Genomic DNA, 25,850 nt, shown 5'->3' on the forward strand with positions numbered 1-25,850 from the left:
TGAGGGAACCAAATGCAATATTTCCAAGTTTGCTGACAACACAAAACTGGGCGGGGTTGTGAGGATAATGCAAGGAGGCTTCAGGGCGATTTAGACAAGTTGTGTGTGTGGACAAACACATGGCAGATGCAGTATAACGTGGATAAATGTGAAGTTATATGCTTCAGTGTGAAGAACAGAAAGGCAGAGTATTATTTAAATGGTGATACATTGGGAAACGTGGATGTACAAAGGGATTTGGGTGTCCTTATATACCAGTCAATGAAAGTAAATAGGCAGGGGCAGCAATTAGGAAGGCAAATAGTATGTTGATCTTCATTGCAAGAGGATTTGAGTTCAGAACCAGGAATGTCTTACTGCAGTTATACAAGGCCTTGGTGAGACCATACCTGGAGTATCGCTTGCAGTCTTGATCTTCCTACCTAAGAAAGGATATACTTGTCATGGAGGGAGTGTAGCGAAAGTTCACTAGACTGATACTGGGGATGGTAGGACTGTTATATGAGGAGAGGTTGGTTTGACTGGGCCTATATTCACTAGAGTTTAGAAGAATGAGAAGGGATCTGATTGAAACATTTAAAATTGTAACAGGGCTTGACGGACTGGATGCAGGAAGGATGTTTCCCCTGGTTGGGGAGTCTAGAACCAGAGGCCACAGTCTCAGGATACAGGGCAGGTCATTTAGGACTGAGATAAGGAAACATTTCTTCACTCAGAGGGCGGTCAACCTGTGGAATTTCTACCACAGAAGGCCGTGGAGGCCGGGTCACTGAGTATATTCAAGAAAGAAATTGATAAATTTTTGGATATTAGGAGCATCAAGGGGTTTGGAGAGAAAGCGGGAATATGGCGTTGAGATAGAGGATCAGCTATGATCATATTGAATGGCAGAGCAGGCTCGAAGGGTTGAATGGCCTACTCCTGCTTCTCTTTACTATGTTTCTATGAAGCTGTGGTCCCAACGTGCAACTTACACTCAACATGTTCTAGGAAGGCCAGGACCTCAACATGTTCTAGGAAGACCAGGACCTGTGTTCCAATTCTGTCTTGGGATGGGGAGGGTGTGGTTATGGAGAGAGAAATATATAAAGTGGGAGGGGGAGAGAGGGGAATGAGGAGGAGGGGAAAGGGAGGAGAGGGGTAATAGAAAGGATTGAAGGAAGAGAGCTAGAGGGACAGAATATGTGAGAGACAGTGACAGTGAGACAGAGGCAGAGAGGGAGGTAGAGAGGGGACCAAAGTGTGCATATAAAGTCTTGCCAATTGCTGACACATATCTTTGCTGTTGCTGTGCTGGGAGCCAGTGGCCATAGCCCAGTAAATAAGTGGTTTCATGCAGTGTGAATGCTTGTGTCCATTATCTGATCCGTAGCTTACAGGGGTAAGGAGTGTATAGAAAATACAAATGACTGATGTCTTTACAGGGCAGACATGCTGCTTGAACTACAGAGACATTGCACATTACCACACTGATGAGAGAAGGAAGTAGATAATGGCCTCATACAGCCACTGTCACCAATGTGGGCTTCATCATTACCAAAAAAGGACAGAAGGAAGCAGTGAGAAAGGAAATCATGTTCCACGCCTTCCATGTTGCCCCAACTGATGTGAAGAGCAGGAAGCTAACCCCCACTTATCGAGTTTATCATTTACTCAATTTAAATGCAATGGTGGGTGGAGTTGTACCTACTGAAGGTAAAAGTCCCTCAATTTGACAACCATTCTGAGGCTTCTACATGGAACCAGCTGCAATATTCCGATTACTTGGGTGAGATTAAACGCTCAGCAAAAGGGTTGGTTCATGACATCTCGTGAAAAATGTAGTTCAGGGCTGGGGCTGGGCGTGAGGGATGGGGGCAAGTGGCTTGGTTCCTTGTTCCGGCTTGAATTGGATGTAATCTCAACACCAAACTGAATGTTAAAAGCTAAACAACATTTTAATTACTGAATGCAAAGAAAATTGGACCTTTGCACACATCATTCTTCTCACAAGCTGTAGAATACTCTGGTCTCCTAATGATACACTTCCCAGGGATAATTATGAGTTTGTGCAGCCAGAATCCAGAAACGGCCTGAGTCACACAGTGGATCGAACGTCTGCACTGGATACTATCACATTTCAATGGCGACTGTGATAACATTAACAGAAATATGAAACAAATGAATGGAAACAAAATACATGATTTTATACTAAGCATGCAGTGCTGAGGAGGCACACACTACTGATACTATGCAAATAATACAGATAATGTCCAAGACTGTGAATAGTGAAGAGAGCTTCTTTGTTATACATTCAATAAAATAGAACCTGTATCAATTGGAAACCATAGATTATGGCTTTAGATTGAGAGCAGCCGCAGTGAACATAAAAAATACATACGTAAAGGATGGACACATTGCTGGAAGTTCAGGTTTTACACCATGTTACTTATTATAATCTGAATTGAGAAACACTAAAGGTGCAACAAAGATAATGAAAAGGATATGGTGTTAGCTTAGGCACCTTGCAATGGTACAAGGCCATTTAATGTAGCATGGAGATGTGATAGCCAGTCAAACCATTATATAGTGCCTCAAAGATCAAGCATACAGTGCACTCCAACACAGAATCTAGAAGGCCGATAATATAAACCCAGCAGCAAAACAGTGCATATAATAAACAGCATCAACCCCATTTGAAAATAAATCACTCAGGCAGTTAGAAGCTAGATGATTAATGTTAGCACAGTCTCTGTTACTGCAGAGATTGGACAGCACTGAGAGCCACTAGCAATGATGAGTTTTATGCCTGCTTAATACTTCTAAGTAAAAAACATGCTTAGTGACTTTTTTCTCATCCACATTTTTAAAGTATTATTAATTAATGGTTTCCGGAATGGCAGACTTCAGTTTTGTGGATGGATGGGAGGAGCTGGGGCTGTTTTCCTTGGAGAAGAAGAGGTTGAGAGGAAATTTGATACAGGTGTTCAAAATCAGGACAGGTCCAAGGTAAATAGGGAGAAGCTGTTTCTACTGGCAGAAGGATTGAGAATGAGAGGGCACAGATTTAAGGTGAATGGTAAAAGAACCAAGGGCGATGTGAGGAAACACTTTCTTTTACATAAGAGTGGTTAGGATCTGGAATGCACTGCCTGAGGATGCGGTGGAGGCAGGTTCAGTTGAGGTTTCCAAAAGGGAACTGGATAAGCAGGGCTATGGGACAAAGGCAGTGGGACTAGCTTAGTCTCTCTTGTAGAGACTCAGCATGGGCTCGACAGGCTGAATGGCTCCCTTCTGTGCTGTAACCATTCTATTATTCTATGAATGCTGAAGACAGAACATCACTAACTGGAAGGGTGACTGAATATGATAGTAAGAGGGAACTATACTAACATTCACCATTAATGTGAAGGGATAAAAGTGACCACATGTACTCAACCATGAGAACATCTTACTAATTACATGGGGCAGTCTGGTAGAGGTTCATCAGGAACAGGACCCTGATAGGCCTCTACCAGTTACATGGAGCTATTTGACAGTTTCCTTACAGAATAATTAATATCCAAATAAAGAATGAGGAAATGCTGAAAGCACACAGTAATATCTGAAATAACAGGGAAAGTTTTCAGCCAAGTACCTTCATTAGAATGGAAGGTGAGTAACTAAAACATTCCTTCTTTGATGAGCCAGCAGTATATTTTCAGCATTTGTAATGTATTACAATCACTATAACTACCCCATTGTAACAGTAACAAAGCAGCACTCAAACTGAGAGGAGCAATTAAGAGTTAAAATTCTTTAAGATTCTTCCCAACGTATAAGTCCCTCTAACTCCTTGATTAATTCCTGACTTTGTAGAACATGCTAAATACTGTAAAGGTCTATCCAGTTCTTGTATCCCATGAAACACTCCCAGGTGTTAAATAGTACAGGTTAGATAGCGCAAAGTTTCCTCCACACTGTCTCATCAAACACTCCCTGAGTAGAGACTGCACAGGTTACATGAAATGCGAATCGTTCTTTACACTGTTCCAGAAAATGGACTCAGATCTGATCTTGCAGAAGGAATATTTCTTGCATAAGGGATGTTTTTCCTTTTCCAACAGCAGCCCTTGTGAGCAAGTTATGGGCAGTTTGTGCTTTTGACTTGTGCTTACCAGGAATGGATTCTGAGAGCCTGAAAAAAGTAAATGTTAGCAATGGGACAGTTTAAAAATCAAACTGTCATAAAGAAGTAACTGCGTTTCAAACTGAGAGCTGATGGATCATACTAAAGGGCTGCTTTTGAGTAGCTGTAGGAGCTGATCTATTGTGAGGACACAGTGTTAACAGGTACAGCTCAAAATGAAGCATGTATAATGACTCTTTTACCATTGTTAATCCCTATCCAGCTCTTACAGATTTTCAAAAGCTAGAGGCTGCTCATGGTATTAATACTCACTTTAAAAAAAATAACCCTATGAACAGAAACAAAAGTTATCATTCTTAGTAACTGGTTAATATTCTAAATAGGGGCAGTTGTAGGTAAGGGCATTTGCTTTTTCACACATTGCATCAGTCTAGTTGGATTCAACCTCAAGTACCCTGGGAAGGAAAAATTCTCCACTCATTTTACCATTGGATCCTTTGGACAAATTGTTCTATACCCATGATCAATGATATTGCAGAAAGCAAGTGGACTATCCAGGGAACTAGTCTCAGGGTTAAATACTAGTGCGATAAGTATTGTATGCAGTCCTACAGCCCCAGTCCATGCAGTTTATTTTGGCAATCCCACAGCCATCATTTGAGGTTTTACCATCACCTGAAGGTTGATAATGGAAACAGTTGTTTTGAAAGACTGACACTGGTAGATCCTCCCATATAATTAGAGAGTGGACTACACCAGGATGAGTGCTGTAAACATTGTGCCTTACTTTTTCAAATATGCATTATATGTCTTTTCAAAGCGTGGAACAAAATCTTTGAAGATTAGCTTGGATTGATATTTAATTTCCCTGAAATTGGGAGATGTCATTGACCAGTTCAACATTGCAGGAATACAGTAGTAGCAGTTACAAGCGGAGCTTGAACAGCATTCAGATCACTCAGGTGCACATTTCTTGACTGGACGGATGAAGTACTGAAACAGGAGATTTTGCGAAGTGATGCTATTCTGGGGCCCATGGGTTGCTAGGGTGAGGCAGTGTGATTCAGCACTGGGTTGTAACATGAAGGGTAGCATTGGCATGTCCTCCCGAATGTTGCTCTGCAAACACTTTCTGTACTGGTTGGAGGAGGGAGATGTCAAGTTTCAAAATACTTGTATATAGCGGTTACATACTGCATCAGGCTCTGCCAATCTGGCCGTTCTGTGCTCACCATCTCATTGATATCCTAGGGAGGGAGACACAACAAAAATATATAAGATTGAGAATTTATTTGAGGGAATTCAATTTCAAGTTTCCCCCAACATCACTTTTGCTGCACTCTCTCCATCAATAGCGCTTTATACATCTATGAAATAGGAAAACAGGGTATGAACAAAGATAACCCAGGTAGCACAGATACGAAAATACCAGAAGGGTACTTATACTGAACACTACCAGTAATGGTGTATAATCAGCCTTGGCTCAGTGCTGGTACTCGTGTCAAGTTCCATTCCGTAGGCTTCAGGCTGACACTCCAAATGCAGTACTGAGGGACAGCTGCACTATTCAGAGGGATATTAAACTGAGGTTTTGCTTTCCCTCTTAGGTGAATGTAAAAGATCCAATGGCACTACTCACAGAGCAGGTGAGTTTTCCTAGGTGTTCTGGCTAATATCTATCTCTTAACCAACAGCACAAACAGATTGGTCATATTGGTATGAGGGATCTTGCTGTGCCTAAATTAGCTGACACTTTTCTAACATTTCAACAATGATCACACTTCAAAGTTCCTTGCTCATCACAGAGCCCATTTAGCTAAAGTGAGTTGCTGCTAGCTCACTGAGGACATATATCTCAGGTTGTGGCTGTCATTACTGAGTGGCCTCAGTCCCCGATGAAGACCACTGGTTAGGCTGCTAACAGTTAGGTGGAAGAGGGGTGGTGCAAACTCCATCCACATCATACATGGGTAAACTGGATCCCAATCCCAATTTGAATGTTTAAGTGCCTAATGCCCATAAGGCAAGTGTTCTGAGTAACCAATAGCTATACCAGCTAATATTGCACCAGGAGCATTTCTAGTCCAGGTTAGTGTAACAACTGAGGATGTGAAATTCAGAGGCTGAGAACAGGTTCTTGCAGTTTGAATTCCAAAAACGAGAACTGCAGCATAAATTATGGAAAATTAGTCAATACTCTGACCTCACTTCTTATTTTGCTAGCCCAGGTAATTTTGCAATTGTCCTAGCAGAAATGCTCAAAACAGCCAGTACACAGGTCTGGTCACATTGAGGGGGGGCCATTCAACTAATCTTGTTTGTCCATTCAGAGCAACAGTACATTTCCCTGATTTTTTATTCATTTAAGGGATGTGGGCTTCGCTGGTCGGGCCCTAATTGCCCTTGAGAAGGTGGTGGTGAGCTGCCTTCTTGAACCGCTGCAGTCCATGTGGTGTAGGTACACCCACAGTGCTGTTAGGAAAGGAGTTCCAGGATTTTGACCAACATCTAATTATTTCCTAAATGATTCCAAAAATTTGTTTCTACTGCTTAGCTTTGAAGTTCACAACTGTTATCACTCTCTGCCAGCAGGAAAATCTCTCAGTATTGGTCCTAAAGCTGCCGGTTTCTAGGTTGAATCCTCATCTCTTAATTTATAGTAGCATTCTGGATTAATCATTTCCTTTAGACTTTACAATCTTGTATTCCTCTCATATGCCTCCTTTTCAGGATGAGCATCCAGTCTATCACCATAAAGCAGGTCATTAGCAATCAGCCTCATGCCTCTTCAATTGTCTCTTTTTTATTATTCATTCACAGGACGTGGGTGTCACTGGCTAGGCCAGCATTTATTGCCCATCCCAAATTGCCCTTGACAACATGGTAAGCTGTCCATCACTTTGCTGATGATTGAGTGTAGACTGGGGCAGTAATTGGCTGGGTTGGATTTGTCCTGCTTTTTGTGTACAGGACATACTTGGGCAATTTTCCACATAGCCGGGTAGATGCCAGTGTTGTAGCTGTACTGGAACAGCTTGGCTAGGGGCACGGCAAGTTCTGGAGCACAAGTCTTCGGTACTATTGCCGGAATATTGTCAGGACCCATAGCCTTTGCAGTATCCAGTGCCTTCAGCCATTTCTTGATATCATGTGGAGTGAATCAAATTGGCTCAAGAGGAGGAGGCCGAGATAGATCATCCACTCAGCACTTCTGGTTGAAGATTGTTGCAAGTGCTTTAGACTTATCTTTTGCACTGATGTGTTGCCCTCCTCCATCATTGAGGATGGGGATATTTGTGGAGCTGCCTCCTCCCGAGTGTGTTTAATTGGCCACCACTATTCATGACTGGATGTGGCAGGACTGCAGAGCTTAGATCTGATCTGTTGGTTGTGAAATTGCTTAGCTCTGTCTATTGATGCTGCTTATGCTGTTTGGCATACAACAGTCCTATGTTGTAGATTCACCAGGTTGACGTTATTTTTAGTTCTGCCTGGTGCTGCTCCTGGTATGCCCTCCTGAACTCTTCACTGAACCAGGGTTGACCCCTGTCTTGACATTAATGGTAGACTGGGGGATATGCCGGGCCATGAAATTACACATTGCATTCAAGTACAATTCTGCTGCTGCTGATGGACCACAGTGCCTCGTAGATGCCCAGTCTTGATTTGCTAGATCTGTTCAAAATCTATCCCATTCAGTACGGTTTTAGTGCCCACAATGGAGAGTATCCTCGATGTGAAGATGGGATTTCGTCTCCACAGATACTGTGCGGTTGTCACTCCTGCCAATACTGTCATGGACAGATGCATCTCTGGCTGGTAGGTTGGTGAGGATGAGGTCAAGTATTTTTCCCACTTGTTGGTTCCCTCACCCAGTCTAACAGCTATTCCCTTTTGGACTCAGCCAGCTCGGTCAGTAGTGTTGCTACCGAGCCACTCTTGGTGATGGACATTGAAGTCCCTAATCCAGAGTACATTCTGCTCCTTGCTACCCTCAGTGCTTCCAAGTGATGTTCAATATGGAGGGGAACTGATTCATCAGCTGAGGGAGGGTGGTACGTGGTAATCAGCAGGAGGTTTCTTTGCCCATGTTTGACCTGATGCCATGAGACTTCATGAGCTCTGGAGTCGATGTTGAGGACTCCCAAGGCAACTCCCTCCTGACTGTATATCACTGTGCCACCACCTCTGCTGGGTCTGCCAGTGGGACAGGACATACCCAGGGATGGTGATGGTGGAGTCTTGGGCATTGTCTGTAAGGTACGATTCTGTGAGGATGTCAGGCTGTTGCTTGACTAGGTTGTGAGACAGCTCCCACGTTTTGGGACAAGCCCCTAGATGTTAATAAGGGGAACTTTGCAAGGTTTTACAGGGCTGTGTTTGCCACTGTTGTTTCCGATGCAAAGGTCAATGCTTGTTGGTCCATCTGGTTCCATTCCTTTTAGACCTTTTAGCGGATTGATACAACTGAGTGGCTTGCTAGCTCATTTCAGAGGGCAGTGAAGAGTCAACTTCATTGCTATGGGTCTGGAGTCATGTAGGCCATATCAGGTAAGGGCAGCAGATTTCCTTCTCTAAAGGACATTAGTGAACCAGATGGTTTTTACGACAATTGACATGGTTTCATGGTAATCATTAGGTGTTTAATTCAGATTTTTTTTCTTGAATTCAAATTTCGCCATTAACTTTGTGGTGGGATTCAAACCAAGAGCATTACCTTGGGTCTCTGGATTACTGGTCAAGCGACAATACCACCACGCCACCATTGCTACATGGCCTGTGAGATTCATTAATAGAAAAGGATTTCACTCTCTGAACATTCAGCTAATTTGTGACCACAGAAAGCAGATCCATCATGTTTGTGCTATGTACCCAGGGATCTCTCATGACTCTTACGCCTTGATACACTCACGGGTGCCACAGATCTTTGCAGGACCAATGTTCACAGGGCTGGCTCCTTGGGGACAAAGGGGACCTTCAGAAGACCTGGCTGATGACATGGATTCACCAACTACACAGTGCTGCTGAAGACAGCTACAATGCTGCACACTGCGCCACAAGGTGCTTGATAGAACCGGCGATTGACTTCCTGAAAATGCGTTTCTGATGTTTGAGCTGGATGTGTCCTGCATCATTGTTGTTTGCTGCACCCTGCACAACCTTGTGCTGCAAAGGGGGGATGGGTTGCTTGAGGAGAAATTGAGGATCAAGGTGTCTCCTTGGACGAGGAGGACATTGAAGTGGACGGCTCTGAAGAGGTGAGGATTTAGACAAGCCACATGAAGAGGTCACTGCATGGGTACAACACAAATGTGCCTACGACAACCTGATTCCAGCAGGAGTAAGGTTCTCACAATTGAAATTTCCTTCAACCTTTGCTGCACAGAACATCCACCACCTTCATTCTCAGCTAGAAAATCTCACAAAAGCGCAATGGTCTCATAATTACGGAAATATCAGTACTCATTGTCCTAATGATGGGATCATCTTGGAAGGGATGAAAGCATGCCTGGCAACATATGGCTGCTGTGGAATCTGATTGGCACCCCCTTAGCTCATGTCCTTAAGCAATCTCACTTAGTATAGTCCTTTCACCTAAGGCCTCACCAAGTCAGTGTGCATGGCAGCTTTTAAGCGGCTGCAAGTCCAAATTACACAGTGAGACACTTATGTCAGTATGACACCAGCCCAAAAACATGGCTCGAACACGCATATCAATCTTTCATGCTTAACGGATGGACGGCTCAACAGGGGAGCAGCATCAGGAGAGCTTCATGTGTCCCATTGTCAACTCTCATCAATGCAGAATGATGAGGCATCATCTTGTTACTGTCCCCAATCATCATTCACACATCATAAAGCAATGCCCATTAACATCTAGATCATGCACTAAAGTTTCGAGGTTTGTTTGCCTTGTCCTCACAGAGAGTGCCTCACCAGGACAATGGTTTGCTGAGGTGCAACCACTCAGGACCCTGCAACCGTCAGAAGACTGACAAGTCTCTGTCCTGGATAATCTTTGCATTAGGGTGAAATCTAGCCCAGTCATTGCTGACACAGCATCCAATGAGAACATCTTCCCTTCATAGGCCCTGCTGAGGCCTTAGGAGAGTTGCATATGCATCGCTTTGAAAGCATCATAGTCCGACATGATAACAGCTCATAAAAGCCATTCCTTTTCTAGACGCAATGCATTCCAGATCAAGTTGTCTGATATGCCTTTTCCCTTGGAGCACATAAAGCCCTGCAAAGTGGCCATTCAAGTATTCAAGTCCAATGTAAGATCGTTGTAGGTAAGGAGACAGCTTTATCAAGACGAGCACACGCCTCTGACACCGCACGTCTCTGACACCACATATGCACACCCATCTTGCAGGCAATTTGTAAGTTTCCCTATTGATCTTTACCTGCCTAGTTCAGGGTCATGCGTGGGAAGAGTGGGAACTCAGCAAAGAATGATGTTCAACCTTAAATGCAGACAGTACATCTTCCGACAGAGGCATGGAAGCCTATGTGCTTCAAAGTTTTACAGAACATTTTTCATAAACTGATTCACATAAAATAAACGCCATTACAAATGACATACTGGAGAAACAAATACAATATTCGTCCTGGTGAATAATTGTGCCACCCACAAACAATAGACATCAGTGCTTCAGCAGCAGGATAATCACTAACCTTGTTGAACACTTCTCCAGAACCCAAAGCATGTCTGCCTGAGAGTTTAGGCTGACTGGTTTATTGATCAGCCATCAGTTTCACATATAATGTGTCTTTCCTGATGTCACAGATGTGGAATTGAAGGCTACTCACTGTTGTGAGATTGAGATCCAGATGGGATTTTATTGGGGTGCTACATTTCGAATCCTTAAATGACCACGACACTCTGAAGCCAATTGAAATAAATGGAATCCATGAGAATTGGAGAAGGATGGATGCAACATATAATTACAAAAGTGAAAAGTCTACATGAGTGAACACCCATGTCACCAATGTGCATTCAATACTACTTAATCTTTCTAACCCTACTGCTATGTCTAGGTGCAGCCCCAAAATCCACAGCTGAGGCAGAAGCAGCCTACTGACTGCAACGCCCTGTTGTCTGTGATAACTTTGACAGGCATCCTCTGGTGGCCCGAGAGCTTGAGGGCCCTGGCCCGCTGAGTGTCTCCTGCTCAGGTGCAGAGGGATTCTCCTCAGCCTGACCTCCTGGAGGCGATGGGTCACTGGCAGAGGAGAGGTGGAGCAGCAAGGCTTCTTTGGAGTGAGCTGGGTGGATGTTCCTGGGGTGCCTGGCTGGTGCCCCTCCTCCCTTTGGGTGCCCGATGGCCCCACCCTGACTCCTTGAGGGGAAGGGGCACCTGGAGGGAGGTCAAGGTTCTCTGTCCCCCTTTGCCTAGCCCTGTTGAAATTCATCCATGGCTACAGTGATGGTGTGCAGGTCTGAGCACAAATCCAGCAGAAACTGCTGGACCTGGATCACCAAGATGGCTGCCACCCTGCCAATGAAGACTTTTATGCATTCACACGCCAGAGCCATGACTGCAGACAGAGCATGGACAGACTCCTCCATCCTTTGCTCCAGTTTGCGGATGGCCTCTGACAACCCTGCCTAATGTTCCCCTGCCTGTCTCTGCATTTCCAAGAGGTCTGCTAGGGCAGAGTCCAAAGGCTAGTCATCGGACCCTGTCTCAGCAGGGGCCTAGTCTCCAGCTGTCCTCCAAGTGTCGGAGACCTCAGCTGTCACTGCCTCCACCTGCTGCAGAGCCGTGTCTGTGAGGTGATCACCAGATTGTGAACCTGACCCTACTCTAGAACTCGGTCCCACTGAGGTGTGTGTATCTATGCTGGTGGAGGGTGCAGGTGAATGCTGTGATGGCTCTTCCTCTGAGGATACTAAGGCTTCCTCCTCAGAGGTGGTCTGGGAGTTGGGGCCAAGTCATCTGCCTTTTCTTGCTGGTGCCTGGAATAGAGAAAATAGAATTATTGATTGACTAAACAGGCTCATTCATTAAAGATCACTCACAGTCGTTATTCATACATTGTCGATGTATACTGGATGCATCCTTACTTGCTTGTTGAGGAGGCTGATCTTGCCTTCCGCTGCAGGAATGATCTCTCTCGTCTCCAGTGAACTCTGCAGCCTGCTCTTCAAAACTGGAATGCATCCAGAACCCAGGGGTGCCCCCTCCGGTCATGGCACGCTCTCTTTTATTATGGGCAATCTTGACCTGCATAAAGACAGAAGGATTGACTATAAACCCAAAGGATGAAAGAGCAATTTAGAAGCTTGCATGCCTATTGTCTCTGCTGAGCCCTCCCGTTTAAGAGATTAAGATACCATTTACGCAGAAATTACATGACATGGAGAGCTTAAAGTGGTTGACAGACATTTAGTGCTGATATCCCAGCTACTGCTAGTGTGTGACATCACTGTGGGCTCTAACCCCTAGACTGCCTGATGCCCTTATGAGCGTGTGAGTTTGCATTGAGTAGAAGCCTCACTTACCCTGGAGGAGTGTAGCTTATCATTCATGCGTTTCCTGCACAGCAGGGCGGTCCTTTTCTGGGCCTCACTGGCGCTAAGCTCCCCTATGACCTCTTTCCCAGGCTGGCGTGGTAAGATGGGAGGGCCTCCTGCCCCCATCCCTTGGAAAGAGGACCTCCCGCCTTTTCTGGACGGCTTGGAGGAAAATCCCCAGGGTGGCTGGAGTGAACTGTGAGGCCGAGGGTTTCTTGTCTTGAAGCCATCATGCACTTCTCTGCAGCTCCAGGTCTGCAATGAGTGAATGTCTGTCCAGATGCTATTTAAATATGGCACCAGGACCTTCTTCCCGATGAGGTAACAGCAGGGTGGTGACTTGCTGCCCGCCCTGCCCCGAGATTTGCTGAGATCCTCAATGACGTATAATTAATGAGCTGAAAAGTGGAAGATTGCATATATTCCGCTGTCCCGCTGGCCAGTGGGAGTCATGCTGATTCTCCCACTCACCACGGACTCAGTCTTCAGAGCAGGAGATTCCGCTCGATGATTCTCTAAATAAGCAAATTGTCTGTTGTACCTGCATGGAATCAGGTTTAGACTATCCAAGGCTGAGACTACTGGATTGCAAGGGGATGGTGGTGTGGGATGCTATCCTGCAGTCAGGTTGGGCTGCATTCAAACTCTAGTTCCAAATATGAAACCTTAATGGGTAGGTTCATGGGAATTGCAGGATTATTTTATTGATCTTCAGTAACACTGTCCTTGCTGAAATCAAAAACTCAGTTTGATAATCCCAGACTGCAAACTCGCTTGATGCACAGACTAGATCTAAAGTGTCAGCCTGTGGCACTGGTTGTATACCAACAAAAAGTTTTGAATTGTCTACTCTTGAATTGTAACCAGTTCCGGCAATTTATTTCCGTACTGATAAAACAAACAATAGCGTTTAATAGAATAAACATTTAAGTAACATCTGGTATTTCGCAACCTCTCAATAGTCTGCAAACTAAATACTCAGTACACAGGACCCTGAACGCTGGGAACTGGAAGTGGCTCTGACTTTGTGCACAGTCCTTACAATGTTTAGACCAAAGATAAAAATCTGTACAAGGAAGAGAAACTACTTAAATATAGAAAGCATAATAATTTTTAAAAATTTGTGTGACTTCTGGGAACGTAATGTTACACCAACAAGAGAATAATAGAAAGCATAAAGATAGGCAGAAAGGAAGTGACTTGCATTCTGTGACTTAGAATTAGGAGCTGAGCATTTAGTTTGAGTGTTTTATTTAAAGATTTACCAGTGTGGACTTGATGCCAACGCTTTCAGCTGCCTGGAAGGCAAGAGAAAAATTTCTCCGCTGCAAAATAAAGACACAAGAGGTTAGAAGCCTGTTGTTAAAAAGAACATCCAAAGAACAGTACCATTCATTAATCCTAAACTTCTGCATGGGTCTTCAAGTGGTAAGGTGTTTGTTAATAGTGGCATAGGTGACAGGTGTCTGTTCACAGCATACACCAGAACTTAAAACCTGGACATTTTTTTGGAAATGTACTGTCTATGCTCCTTCCAATCCTATCCCTGGTTACCACATTTTGGGTCAAACCTGAGCTAAACCAGCCAACGTGTGGTAGATTTTCAGCTTTAGACCATAAGACATAGGAGCAGAAATTAGGCCATTTGGCCCATCGAGTCTGCTCCTCCATTCAATCATGGCTGATAAGTTTCTCAACCCCATTCTCCCGCCTTCTCCCCGTATCTTTTGATCCCTTTACCAATCAAGAACCTATCTTGGTCTTAATTACACTCAATGACCTGGCCTCCACAGCATTCTGTGGCAATGAATTCCATAGATTCACCACTCTCTGGCTAAAGAAGTTTCTCCTCATCTCTGTTTTAAAAGGTCTTCCCTTTACTCTGAGGCTGTGTCCTTGGGTCCTTTCCGCAAGACATAAAGCTGCTGTTGTGGATCAGCTGCTTGACACAGTAGAGACAATATTATTGAGGTCACTGATGAATTAGCAGCTGCAATGCAAAAGTTAGGGCTTCACCCATGATCACACTTCCTTTCTGAGCCCATATTCCACCTTAAACATGGACAGCCCCAATTACTTGGCTTATCGTTCTTTCCTATACTACCTGCTTGACGTGCCTGTTTTGGGCTTAGCTAAACTGGCGATCATACACTTCAGTAGTCTCTCCGTGGAACCATTATATGGGCTGTGGTGACTGTGCCCTGTAATTGACTATTAGGTGGTGGCTGACACTGACCCAGCGTGATTCTCCCTTACCCCTAAGCTTGCTTCTTACTGGTAACTTGTAGATCACATTTACTTTGAGCTCTCTCAGTAAGGTAGCCTTTCCCTTGATCATAGATACACCCCATGTAAGGAATCCTAAATGCAGTGATTCAGTGACCAATTTCCAATTCAGACACCAACAGAGAATGAGTAGTTGGCCATTTACCCCCTCTGTTCATTAAACCTGTTCATTAAGATCATGGGTTGATCTGCGACTTAACTCCTTACACCCAACTTAATGCTTTGATGAACAAAAATTTATCAATCTTGAATTTAAATGTAACAACCCATCTAGCATCAACTACCATTTGTGGTGTTTGAGTTCCAAACATTTTCCACTCTTTGTGTGTAGAAGCGTTTCCTAATTTCACTCCTGAAAGGTCTAGTTCTCATTGTTTCCTAGTCCTAGACTCCCCAAACAGCAGAAATAGTTTCTCCCTATCTACCTTATTTGTTTGTCTTACCATATTAAAAACTTTGATCAAGTCACCTGGGAATTGAACCCTAGTTTGTGTAATTCCTCCTTGTAATTTAACCCATGGAGTCCAAGTGTGATCTAACCAGGGCTTTGTATGGCTGTAGCATAAATTCTAACTCCTTGCAACCTAGTCCCCTGGATATAAAGGCCAGCACTCCATTTTAGATTATTTTCTGTCCATGACATTTTAATGAGTGGTGTACATGGACACTGCACCACATGCCCCAACCCACCCCGAATAACTTTGGGTCTCCATTGTTTCCAACCTGTCACATATAGAAAGTATTCTGCTACACCCTGTTTAGGTCCAAAGTGGATGACCTCACAATCACCTATACTGAAATACATTCGCCACAGTTTAGCCCATTCTCTTAGTCTATCAATATCTCTTAGTAATTTTATCCTTTCAACTACACTGCTTACAGAGCTGTCTACATTTGTGACATTGGTAAGCTTGGATGTGTGGCTTTCTATCCATTATGCTATGTTGTTAATAAATATAATGAATAGCTGAGGCTCCAAAATAGGCCCTTGCAGGACACCATAGGCTGAGTTGTCAGCCTGGGGTCAGGAGCCTGGTGTCTGGATTATTTCTGGATCCCGACCCCGCAAAACACAAAGAGTCTAAGTGACTCGGGGTGAGTAATCAGTGGTGCCAGGAGCAGTCTGGAGGCAGGATCTAGAAACTGAGGGCCCTTTGAAAAGACAAACAGCAGGCATGACTAGGCTTGTCATTCACAGGTGCAATGGGGCAGAAGGGACCCCATCCACTGCCATGGGCAAGCATCCAGGGGTGGCACCAAGATTCTGGGATGTCTCCCTTGAGGATTTAACCAATCACATAAGAGAGAAATCTTGCTCCCAGCGGTTGGAAGAAGAAAGGCACCCGGAGGCATGAATATGGCGATGGAAGTCAGTAACTGGGGAGTCATCAAGTACAGAAGATGATTCAATGGCCTGATAAAACCCAGAAAACTTAATGTCAAGTGACACCCAGGTGACAGGTCTGTAACTTTGTAAACCCCAGTGTGCAAAGGAGCTGAGCACTGAGTACTCAAGATTCTAACATTGTCAGATCAAGTGGCCGACTGCATTGCTGAGATGTCAGTAACCCTCATATGGTGCACAGTAAGCAAGGGACGTCACTGAGGAGTGAATGTCATGCTGGAATAGGGACTCATAAATCATTCCCTGCTCATTATACAATAAAAAAGAGTGCATAACTCTCAGGACCTGCCTCGGACAGGTGTGCCGATCTCAGCACTCTGACCCTAATAAAGGAGGTGATGCTGCAATCACAAGGGTGCTGTCGCGTCAGGTCATGGGCGATGGTAAGACAGAAGCTGTGAAGAGCAGCGTCATTTGATAGTTCAATCTTCACACGAAGGGCACGGTGGTCATTCCTGCCCAATGCCCACTGTGGCTATACGACCGCTAACATCTCTTGGGTTGCTTCTGATGAGGCACCTGCTGAGTAACTTGATTTTTCTTCACCACCTACTTGTGCTTCCCAAAGAGTCAGTAGTGGAGAAGGGCAAAGTATTCTAGCTTGTTCATTATTGTCCCCTTCTGCCAGGAGAGATGTTTCCGAGCCAGCGCTGACACATTATTCCTCCGCTCCTTCCACCAGTGCAGGCACACTTACCTAGGTTGGACCTCAAAACAAGTTTAGAACGGGGAGCACTGGGTGAACATCACATCCTGAGTGAGCAGGAGTGAGTGAGTGAGGCACAGTCAGATGTGGGGAGCCCACCTTGAAGCACAGAGGGGACACAGCTATGGTCCATAGGGCAAAGGTGCTGGGCCTCAGATGTCACATGCAAGGAGGCTCTTTCTGGATCATCAAAGGTAGATAAGTTCCTGAATGTTGGAGATCCCTGAGGCATTGAAGAGCTATGGGCAGGCAATGGACAGGTCCATGCAATGCATGTGCTCCTCCGTTGAGAGAGTGGCCAACCTCCTGGAGAGCACCACCGAGTAGATTCAGGAGCAGTGCGCTGATATGCGCAGAAAGAGCAAGACTCCATATAGCACAAACTGCTCAGTGTTGCTGATGGCATAGAGATGCATGTTGTGAGTGCCATCTGCATCCTACCTGGTGGCCTTATCCAGCATGCAAGGGCACTATGAAAGGCCAGAGGTAGTCGAAGAGTCTGATGAAGGGGCACCCACGTCATCCCTTACCTTCTCAGCCCTTCTGATTTAGGAACTATCCATGCCACAAGGGCCATTAATTGTCTTTTTCCTATTTTTCCTTACTCTGGCCTTATTTGCTGGTGCATTCCTGCATTTGTACGCTCTGTCCCTTTCTGTCACACTCTGGTTACCATTACCCGTATCGCTACCCTGCACTATTGCCTTGTCTTCTCTCTTTAACTTTCCAAATCTCCCCTCACATGAACCCCTACCCACCATTTAGTTTAAAGCCCTCTCTACAGCCTGAGTTATGATTCACCAGGACACTGGTCCCAGCACAATTCAGGTGAAGACCATCCCAATGGTACAGCTCCCATTTTTCCCAGTACCAGTACCAGTTCCAGTGTCCCATGAATCGAAACCGATTTTTGCCACACCAATCTTTGAGCCACGCATTCATCTCTCTGATCTTATCTACCCTATGCCAATTTGCTTGTGACTCAGGTAGTAATCCAGAGATTATTATCTTTGTAGTTCTGCTTTTTAATTTGGCCCCTAGCTGCTAATACCCTCTCAGCAGATCCTCTTTCTTGGTCCTTTATGTTGTTGGTATCCACGTGGACCAAGACAATTGGTTTCTTCCCCTCCCACTGCAAGTTCTGCTCCAGCCCTGAGATGTCCTTAACCCCGGCACCAGGCCTTTGGGACTCATGCTCTTTGCTGCAAAGAACAGTGTCTATCCACCTAACTATACTGTCCCGTACTACAACTACATTATTTTAAACTCCCACTCCACCTCCATACTAGAAAGGCCCTCTGCACCATGTTGCCATAGTCAATTTGCTCATCCTCCCTGCAGCCCCTGCTCTCGTCCACACAAACTGCAAGAATATCAAACCTGTTGGACAGTGGCAAGGGCTGAAGCCATTGCTACTTCTGGGTCCACACACTTGTCTCAATCAGTCATACCCTAATGTCCATGACCACAAACCAAATGTGAAGAATCTAGACTAAGGGGTGTGACTGCCTCCTAGGACAAAGTGTTCAGGTAACTTTCCCCCTCCCTGATTGCAGTGTCTGAAGCTCAGACTCCAGTTCACTGGCTCTGAGCTGAAGGTCCTCAAGCTGCAGGCACTTACTGCAGATATAATTGCCATGGATCACACTGGTGTCCACCAGCTCCCAACATGCTACAGCTGCAACACATCACCTGCCCTGCCATATATATTGCATTTTATTTAACTAATTAGGTTTCAACTTTAGGAATATCACTAGCAATTACCCATAGTCATATTATGGAGTTTCACCAGTTAAACTATAAATTTAACACAATACTTGTATCTCCCCAGTACCAGTTTAAAATGCTGTCCCAGTTTAGAGGGAAAAAAATTCAACCAACCAACCACGTACCTGCTCATCTAATTTATGCCTCCAGGCTTCAGCTCTCAGATCTCTGGCTTCGTCTCTTAGACCACTCATTTTTTGCAAAAGACCAGAATAGCACCTCCTCCCTCATTGCACTGAATTCACTCACTTACTAAATTCCCAGAATTGAGTACTTGGTCTTGCTGCACACAGTCTCCTGCACACAAGCCTCATTCCACCTTACTTTATCTCAACCCATCACCCTTATCCTTCTAGTCCTTCCTTCCTCACTTACTTAACTGCATTTAAGCTATTTGCCTCAATTACTCCTTGTGGCATTTATCCTGAATTCCTTATTGGATTTATTAGCAACTATCTATTTATGGCCCCTGGCTTTGGACCTTCTCCACAATTGATAGGATTGTATCTAGTCATGTTCCCCAAGAATTTGTACTGGGGCCTCAGCTTTTCACTAAATTCATAAATGGCTTAGATAAAGCAAAAGGGGGCAAGCCGTATTTTCAAACCTGCTGATAATATTAAGCTGGAGGCACCACAGTGGTGTAGATAGGAGTAGAGTGTTGCTAAAGGCCATTGACATGTTAAGTGAGTGGGTAAAACCGTTGCAGATGTAAAATTAAATGCGAGGAAAAGCTTCATGTCCACTATTTGCCACGTTACAATCTCACCACCTCAGAGTCATAGAGGTCTACAGCACAGAAAAAGGCCCTTCGGCCCATCGAGTCTGCGCCTGTCAAACAAATACCTAACTATTCTAATCCCATTTTCCAGCACTAGGCCCATAGCCTTGTATGCCATGGCATCGCAAGTGCACATCCAAATACTTCTTAAATGTTATGAGGGTTTCTGCCTCTACCATCCTTTCAGGCAGTGAGTTCCAGATTCCCACCATCCTCTGGGAGAAAAAATTCTTCTTCACATCCCCTCTAAACCTCCTGCCCCTTACCTTAAACCTATGCCCCCTGGTTATTGATCCCTCCACCAAGGGGAAAAGTTCCTTCCTGTCTACCCCATCTATGCCCCTCAATCATGTCCCCCGTCAATCTCCTCTGCTCCAAGGAAAAGAGCTGGAGTCTATCCAATCTCTCCTCATAACTAAAATTCTCCAGCCCAGGCAACATCCTGGTAAATCTCCTCTGCACTCTCTCTAGTGCACAGGGTGATACCTGGCACAGCCAATGACTTGGTGCATTGGGTGATTCGTCCCATGCTCTGTCAATCACCTCACAGTGAGTGGTCCAGGCTACCTGGTCAGGATTGTGCAACATTACTGGGACTGCGGGCAAGAAAGGAAGGTACCAAAGTATTGCTAAAATAAGAAGTGTAGAACTGTGGTGGGCATTCAGTCCGCACAAGTATTTAAAAACAATTTTAATCCTCATATCATCTGAACCAATCAACAAACAGTTGTTTTACCTTGTCCTGACTGTTCAGCTCCTGATATGGAATGTGTGCTGGAAGATATGTATGAAGCACAGCACAGAATGCAAGACCATCATTCCAACTACTGCTGAAATTTGTGATGTCAATGTTCTGGGGAGAGGAAACAATAAAATTATTTGATTATGCTGTATCAGAAAAATCCTAAAATAGAGAGAAAAATTGCATTCTTCCCCCACATTCTTGCCCATACCTTTGAACTTTTCACACACAATTGTTTGGTGGCTCACACTTAAACACTAATCTAACAAAACCCCACATATCCTTTCTGGGGCTGGAACTTTCCTGCTCAGTTGCACAATTGAGCTCCACCTTTCATTGTCTCTGCATGTGTGTGTTAAGGCAAATCAGTTGAAAATCTAAACGAGCACATATTATAAAAAGAAAAGCCAGTGCATAATTCACTCTTAACTTGTAGATCACATTTATTTTGAGCTCTATTAGTAATGTAGCTTTACAAATACACAGGCCTTCTAATCATCCACTCATTGTGAGAAAACATCACTTTTTACAATAGGCACCATGTTTTAGTTTCAAGAAACACAGACACAAACTCTGCCTCATGAACCAAGGCTAATCTGAATGACTGAAGAACAAGACTCTCAATTTTAATTTCTCAACTCCATTTAATAGCACAGCAAGCTCACATCTTAAAGAATCCTCAAACATGAAAATGGCTTGGAGGTTAAGGTTGTCAATTCTGGTTTTCTGGTTGGTCTCATTTCTGGAGGTTCCATCATGTCCCTCACCTCTAACCCAGTGAAATAGTCTTTCTCCCCATCGCCACAATTTTCAGAACGTGTTTATAGAACAATAAGAGAGAGATAATTTTCAATGCTCCTATGATTTTTGTCCTGGCAGGGCCCTGAAGATTAATCTTTAATTCTCCTGGAGAATCCTGGAATTGTGTTGCAATCTTAAAAACGAGACTGAGTACATTCTGTGCCCTTGCCACCCACAGCACCTCTTCTAATTGGTGTTCAACATGGAGTAATGATACATCAGCTTGGTTGGTGGTGGCGGTGGCAGCAGCGGCTGTGGCTGTGTGTACTAAATTAGCAGGAGGTTTCCTTGCCCATGTTTGAACTGATGCCATGGGGTCCAGAGTCAATGTTGAGGACTCCCAGGCCAACTCGCTCCTGTCTGTATACCACTGCACCACCACCTCTGGTGGGTCAAGGCATAGCCAGGAGGGTGATGGTGGTGGATGGAAGAGATCCTCCCCCCGCCCCCCCCACACCTTAAACCAGCTTATATTTCAACTCTTTCTTGGACTCGAACTCAAGTTCTGTCGAAGGGTCATGAGGATTCGAAACGTCAACTCTTTTCTTCTCCATCGATGCTGCCAGACCTGCTGAGTTTTTCCAAGTAATTCTGTTTTTGTTTTGGATTTCCAGCATCCGCGGTTTTTTTGTTTTTATCTCTAGGAATACATTTAATCACAATTGGAAACTATACTCATGCAATATAAATTGTTGTTCCCTTTGAAACTTGGCATTCTTGCATCTGTCCTGATGAGTGCAAGACAAAAAAAGGTCTCTTTTTTCAGCAATACTCAAGTTGTGTACTACCAAGCAACTGTTTCTTTCCTCAGTTCTGAAGGAGGATCATAGATCTGAAACATTAACTCTGCTTCTCTCTTCAGATGCTGCCTGAGGTGAGTACTTCTAGCATTTTCTATTTTTATTTCCAATTTCCAGCATCTGCAGTACTTTACTTTTGCATTGTTGTTGTATTACATAACCTTCATTTGACAACCCACAGTACCAGCTGGACGATGCTATGTGTCTAATCCTTAGGCCCACCTCACCTCTATTACACTCAATGTCTTGCACAGTTCATGTTTTGCTAATTTATGTGTGAATGTCATGTTTATTAGAGTGAGGAGTGGTAGAGCTGCTAAATTAGCACTTTACATTTTAGACATTCAGTGTATCAAACACTTCGGGGTCAAAGACTGACTCAAAGCTCCTCTGACCTATTCTCTGCTTTTTGCACCCCCCCCCCCCCCCCCCCCCCCACCTCCACCACCCCTCCACCAGGAGATTATATGGTTGAGTGCAGGGGGAGTGAGGTGGTGTCTGGTTATGATACTCTAGCCATTTTGAGTGGGCAAGTTTAATGGACCATCTGGTCTTTAGTTTGTTCGTATGTCTCTATATCACTCCAGTGACTTACCTCAACTCCATCTTCAGCAAAACATCCCTTATTAGCAGTGTGATAGCCTTTACTTTGCACACCACCTATCCTGCAGCCTCTAGGAATGAGACTACCAATTTAGTGAGGGGCCACGACATACTATGTTCCACTGTGTTATGATCCCAGTGGGGTAACCCCAAACCAAAATAACCACATTTATTTAATGATCCCCAAATGAAGAAATTACCAACAAGATTTCATTTTTGTAGCTGTTACTTTAACATGAATCAGAACCAAACCAGAACTAAACATGAATTAACAGGCAAATGATACTTCAAATAAAAAAGGAAAGTTCATTTTAAATAGCCGCTACAATAAAGACACGTCTTGCACAAACATAAGCACTCGCATCACTCCCCACAGAAATGTGGCACTATGTAGCTGCACAGTTCCACAATTTGCTGTTCTTTATTCATGCAGGATAGGTCAGGTGTCCTATCCAACAACTTTCACCTTCAAGTTTCATGAGTATGATTATCATCAGTAAGGCAAACTTCCACAAACCCTCTCTCCCTCGAGTCACGGCAGTCCTGATGTTGGAGCTTTCCAAAGTTCCTTTTCAACTGGTCAACCAACAGCACCCCATTCATGGTTTGGCCACTTCTGGGAAAACACCCAAGCTCTTTAGCGTCTCCGAGCTATTCACACAGGTTTCCAAGTTTTAGACCTTTTAGCCAGCTCACACATTACCTCCAAGAGCTTGTGTCTCCTTTTCTGTCAAATTGAACTCTTCCTGAGTGATTTGCTTCTTGTCCTCACAAGAATTCTGTGTTCCTCCTTCTGTCTCTGTCTACCTTCTGCATCTGTGGCCTAATTGCCTTCACCCTTCAGCTCCTTCACTTGTAGCCTCTGTTCTTATGTAGCAGCAGCTTCTTTGTGTGCCAGCCACATAGCTTTCATATGTTAGTGTCCTTCCTGTCAGTACTGCTGCCAAGTCACGTAGACCAGAGTTCATTATTCAAGAAAATTACAATCAATCTTCTTACAATTGATGTCTTTTTCAAACATTCTAAAACCAATCACTGATCCCACAGACATTTTAAATAAATCACAAATTTTCCTTATTGTACTGCTTCCGGGTCAAAAGTCTTCACAATAGCCATTGGGAACTGAACTAAGGCGACCAAAACTTACTCCATAATTAGCTTTTAAAAATGAACAACACAAGAATAGATCTCCAGCAGTCTAACTGAGACACTGACCTGGACTTTGCAGTTATAATTACAGTGAAACCACAAGGACTCACTTATTATTGACTAAATCGGACGATAGTTTCCAGCATTTGCACGTACAGTTAAATGTGGGAATCTGGACATTGCTGTCCAATTTTCCCTGCTCCTCCAGCTGCTTCATTACACTGGCATAGACTTGGCATAAAAGGAAGGGAAAGCCTTCAGCAAGTGGTTGTTCTCTGCTACAGGAGAAGAAGCTAGTTATTTGGTGAGTATCTGGTAAATGACTAAGATTTATTCTATTTCTAATGTTCAAAATAGTCTAGAAACTGGTGGCAAGGTTACAAAATATATAAAAACAAAAGTAAAATATATAATTGGATAAAACTATTAAATAATTAATTAGAACACATTAAGGATGTCAGGACAGGTGATTTTGTCACAGCTGCAGCATGTGAGATCCCGGATGCCAGTTTGATCCAGGGCAAACACGTCTGCAATGAGTGTTTGAAGTTTGAGCTCAGAGTTTATGAGCTGGAGGCTGAACTGCAGACACTGTGACGCATCAGGGAGGGGGAGATTTACCTGGATTCTGTGTATCAGGAGGCAATCAGGCCTATCAGGACAGGATCTTCTGAGTTTGTCAGTGGTCAGGGACAAGGGGTGTGACTGCAAGTGAGACAGGTAAGGAGACCCAGAGGGCAGGAGTGCAGGAGCCTCGGCCCTTGCAACTGTCTAACAAGGTTTGAAGTTTTTTCATTTTGTTTGGATGAGAATGGGGACTGCAGGGTGGATGAGCTAGCTGGCCATGGTACCATGATACAGGAAGCATTCAAGTGGGGTGAGCAAAAAGGATTGTTGTGGTAGTAGGGGATAATATAGTCAGAGGGATTGACACCGTTCTCTGCAGCAAAGAGTGTGTTGCCTGCCCGGTTTGGCACATCTGCTCGGGGCTGGAGAAATACTTGCAGTAGGGTGGTGGGGCGGTGGGGGGGGAGGACCGTTCATCATAGTTCATGTAGGCACTAATGACAAAGACCGGACAAAGGAGGAGGTTTTGCATAGTCAGTGTAAGGACCTCAGCATCAAATTAATAAGTAGAATCTCAAAGGTCATAATCTCTGGATTACTACCTGAGGCATGTGCAAATTGGCACAGGACAAATCAGATGAGGGAGATGAGTGATGGAATACTCCCCACTTGCCTGGATGAGTGCAGCTCCAACAACTCTCAAGAAGCTTGACACCATCCAAGACAAAGCAGCCACTTGATTGGCACCACATCTATAAACATTCACTCCCTCAACCGCCGACGCACAGTGGCAGCAGTGTGTACCGTCTGCAAGTTGCATTGCAGGAATTCACCAAGGCTCCTTTGACAGCACCTTCCAAACCCACGACCACTACCATCTAGAAGACAAGGGCAGCAGATATATGGGAACACCACCATCTGGAGGTTCTCATCCAAGTAACTCACCATCCCAACTTGGGAATATATCACTGTTCCTTCACTTGTCAAAATCCTGGAACTCCCTTCCTAACAGCACTGTAATCTACACCACATGGATTGCAGCAGTTCAAGAAGGCAGCTCATCACATTTCTCAAAGGAAACTAGTGATGGGCAATAAATGCTGGCCCAACCAGCAAAGCCTACATCCCATGGATGAATAAAAAAAAATTGTGGCTCAACCACTGGTGTGGGAGCAGTGGGTTCTGGTTCATGGAGCACTGGCACCAGTACTGGGAAAAGTGGAGTGTGTACTGTTGGGCGGCCTACACCCGAACCGTGCTGGGACCGGTGTTCTTGCGAGCCGCATAACTAGGAAGTAGAGAGGGTTTTAAACTAAACAGTGGGAGTCAAGGGATCAAATTTGAGAAAATGTGGTAAACCAAAGAGCAGAGACAAGGCAAAAGAAAAAGGTATCATTATAGGAAATGAAAAACAGACCGTGACAGGAAGGGATAGAGTACAAATCTAATAGTAAATCAACAGATGAGACTAGAAGTTACAAAAAGAATGAAAGGATAAAGCTAAAAGGTTAGTATGTTGGTACAGCAAGTAATTAGGGAATAAAATGTTATCATTTATTGCAAGGGGAATTGAATACAGAGGTAGGGAGGTTATGCTTCAGTTGTACAGGGCAC

General features: G+C 44.3%; 1 protein-coding gene across 10 annotated transcripts in view; it reads right to left on the reverse strand.

Annotated features, from left to right (window-relative positions):
* Nucleotides 1-812: 812 nt before the first annotated feature.
* specc1la (sperm antigen with calponin homology and coiled-coil domains 1-like a) overlaps nt 813-25,850 on the reverse strand; it is a 388,745-nt gene continuing 363,707 nt past the window's right edge. For all 10 annotated transcript variants that reach the window (XM_041202169.1, XM_041202167.1, XM_041202168.1 and 7 more), the window contains 3 exons: nt 20,311-20,427; nt 13,895-13,954; nt 813-5,355 (listed from right to left, as the gene is read on the reverse strand). In XM_041202169.1, coding sequence (XP_041058103.1) covers nt 5,266-5,355; nt 13,895-13,954; nt 20,311-20,427 — 267 coding nt within the window. In that variant the 3' untranslated portion in view covers nt 813-5,265. The remainder of the gene's footprint in view (nt 5,356-13,894; nt 13,955-20,310; nt 20,428-25,850) is intronic.

This window comes from Carcharodon carcharias, chromosome 13, assembly GCF_017639515.1.
Source record: "Carcharodon carcharias isolate sCarCar2 chromosome 13, sCarCar2.pri, whole genome shotgun sequence".
In the NCBI taxonomy this organism is placed as follows: domain Eukaryota; kingdom Metazoa; phylum Chordata; class Chondrichthyes; order Lamniformes; family Lamnidae; genus Carcharodon; species Carcharodon carcharias.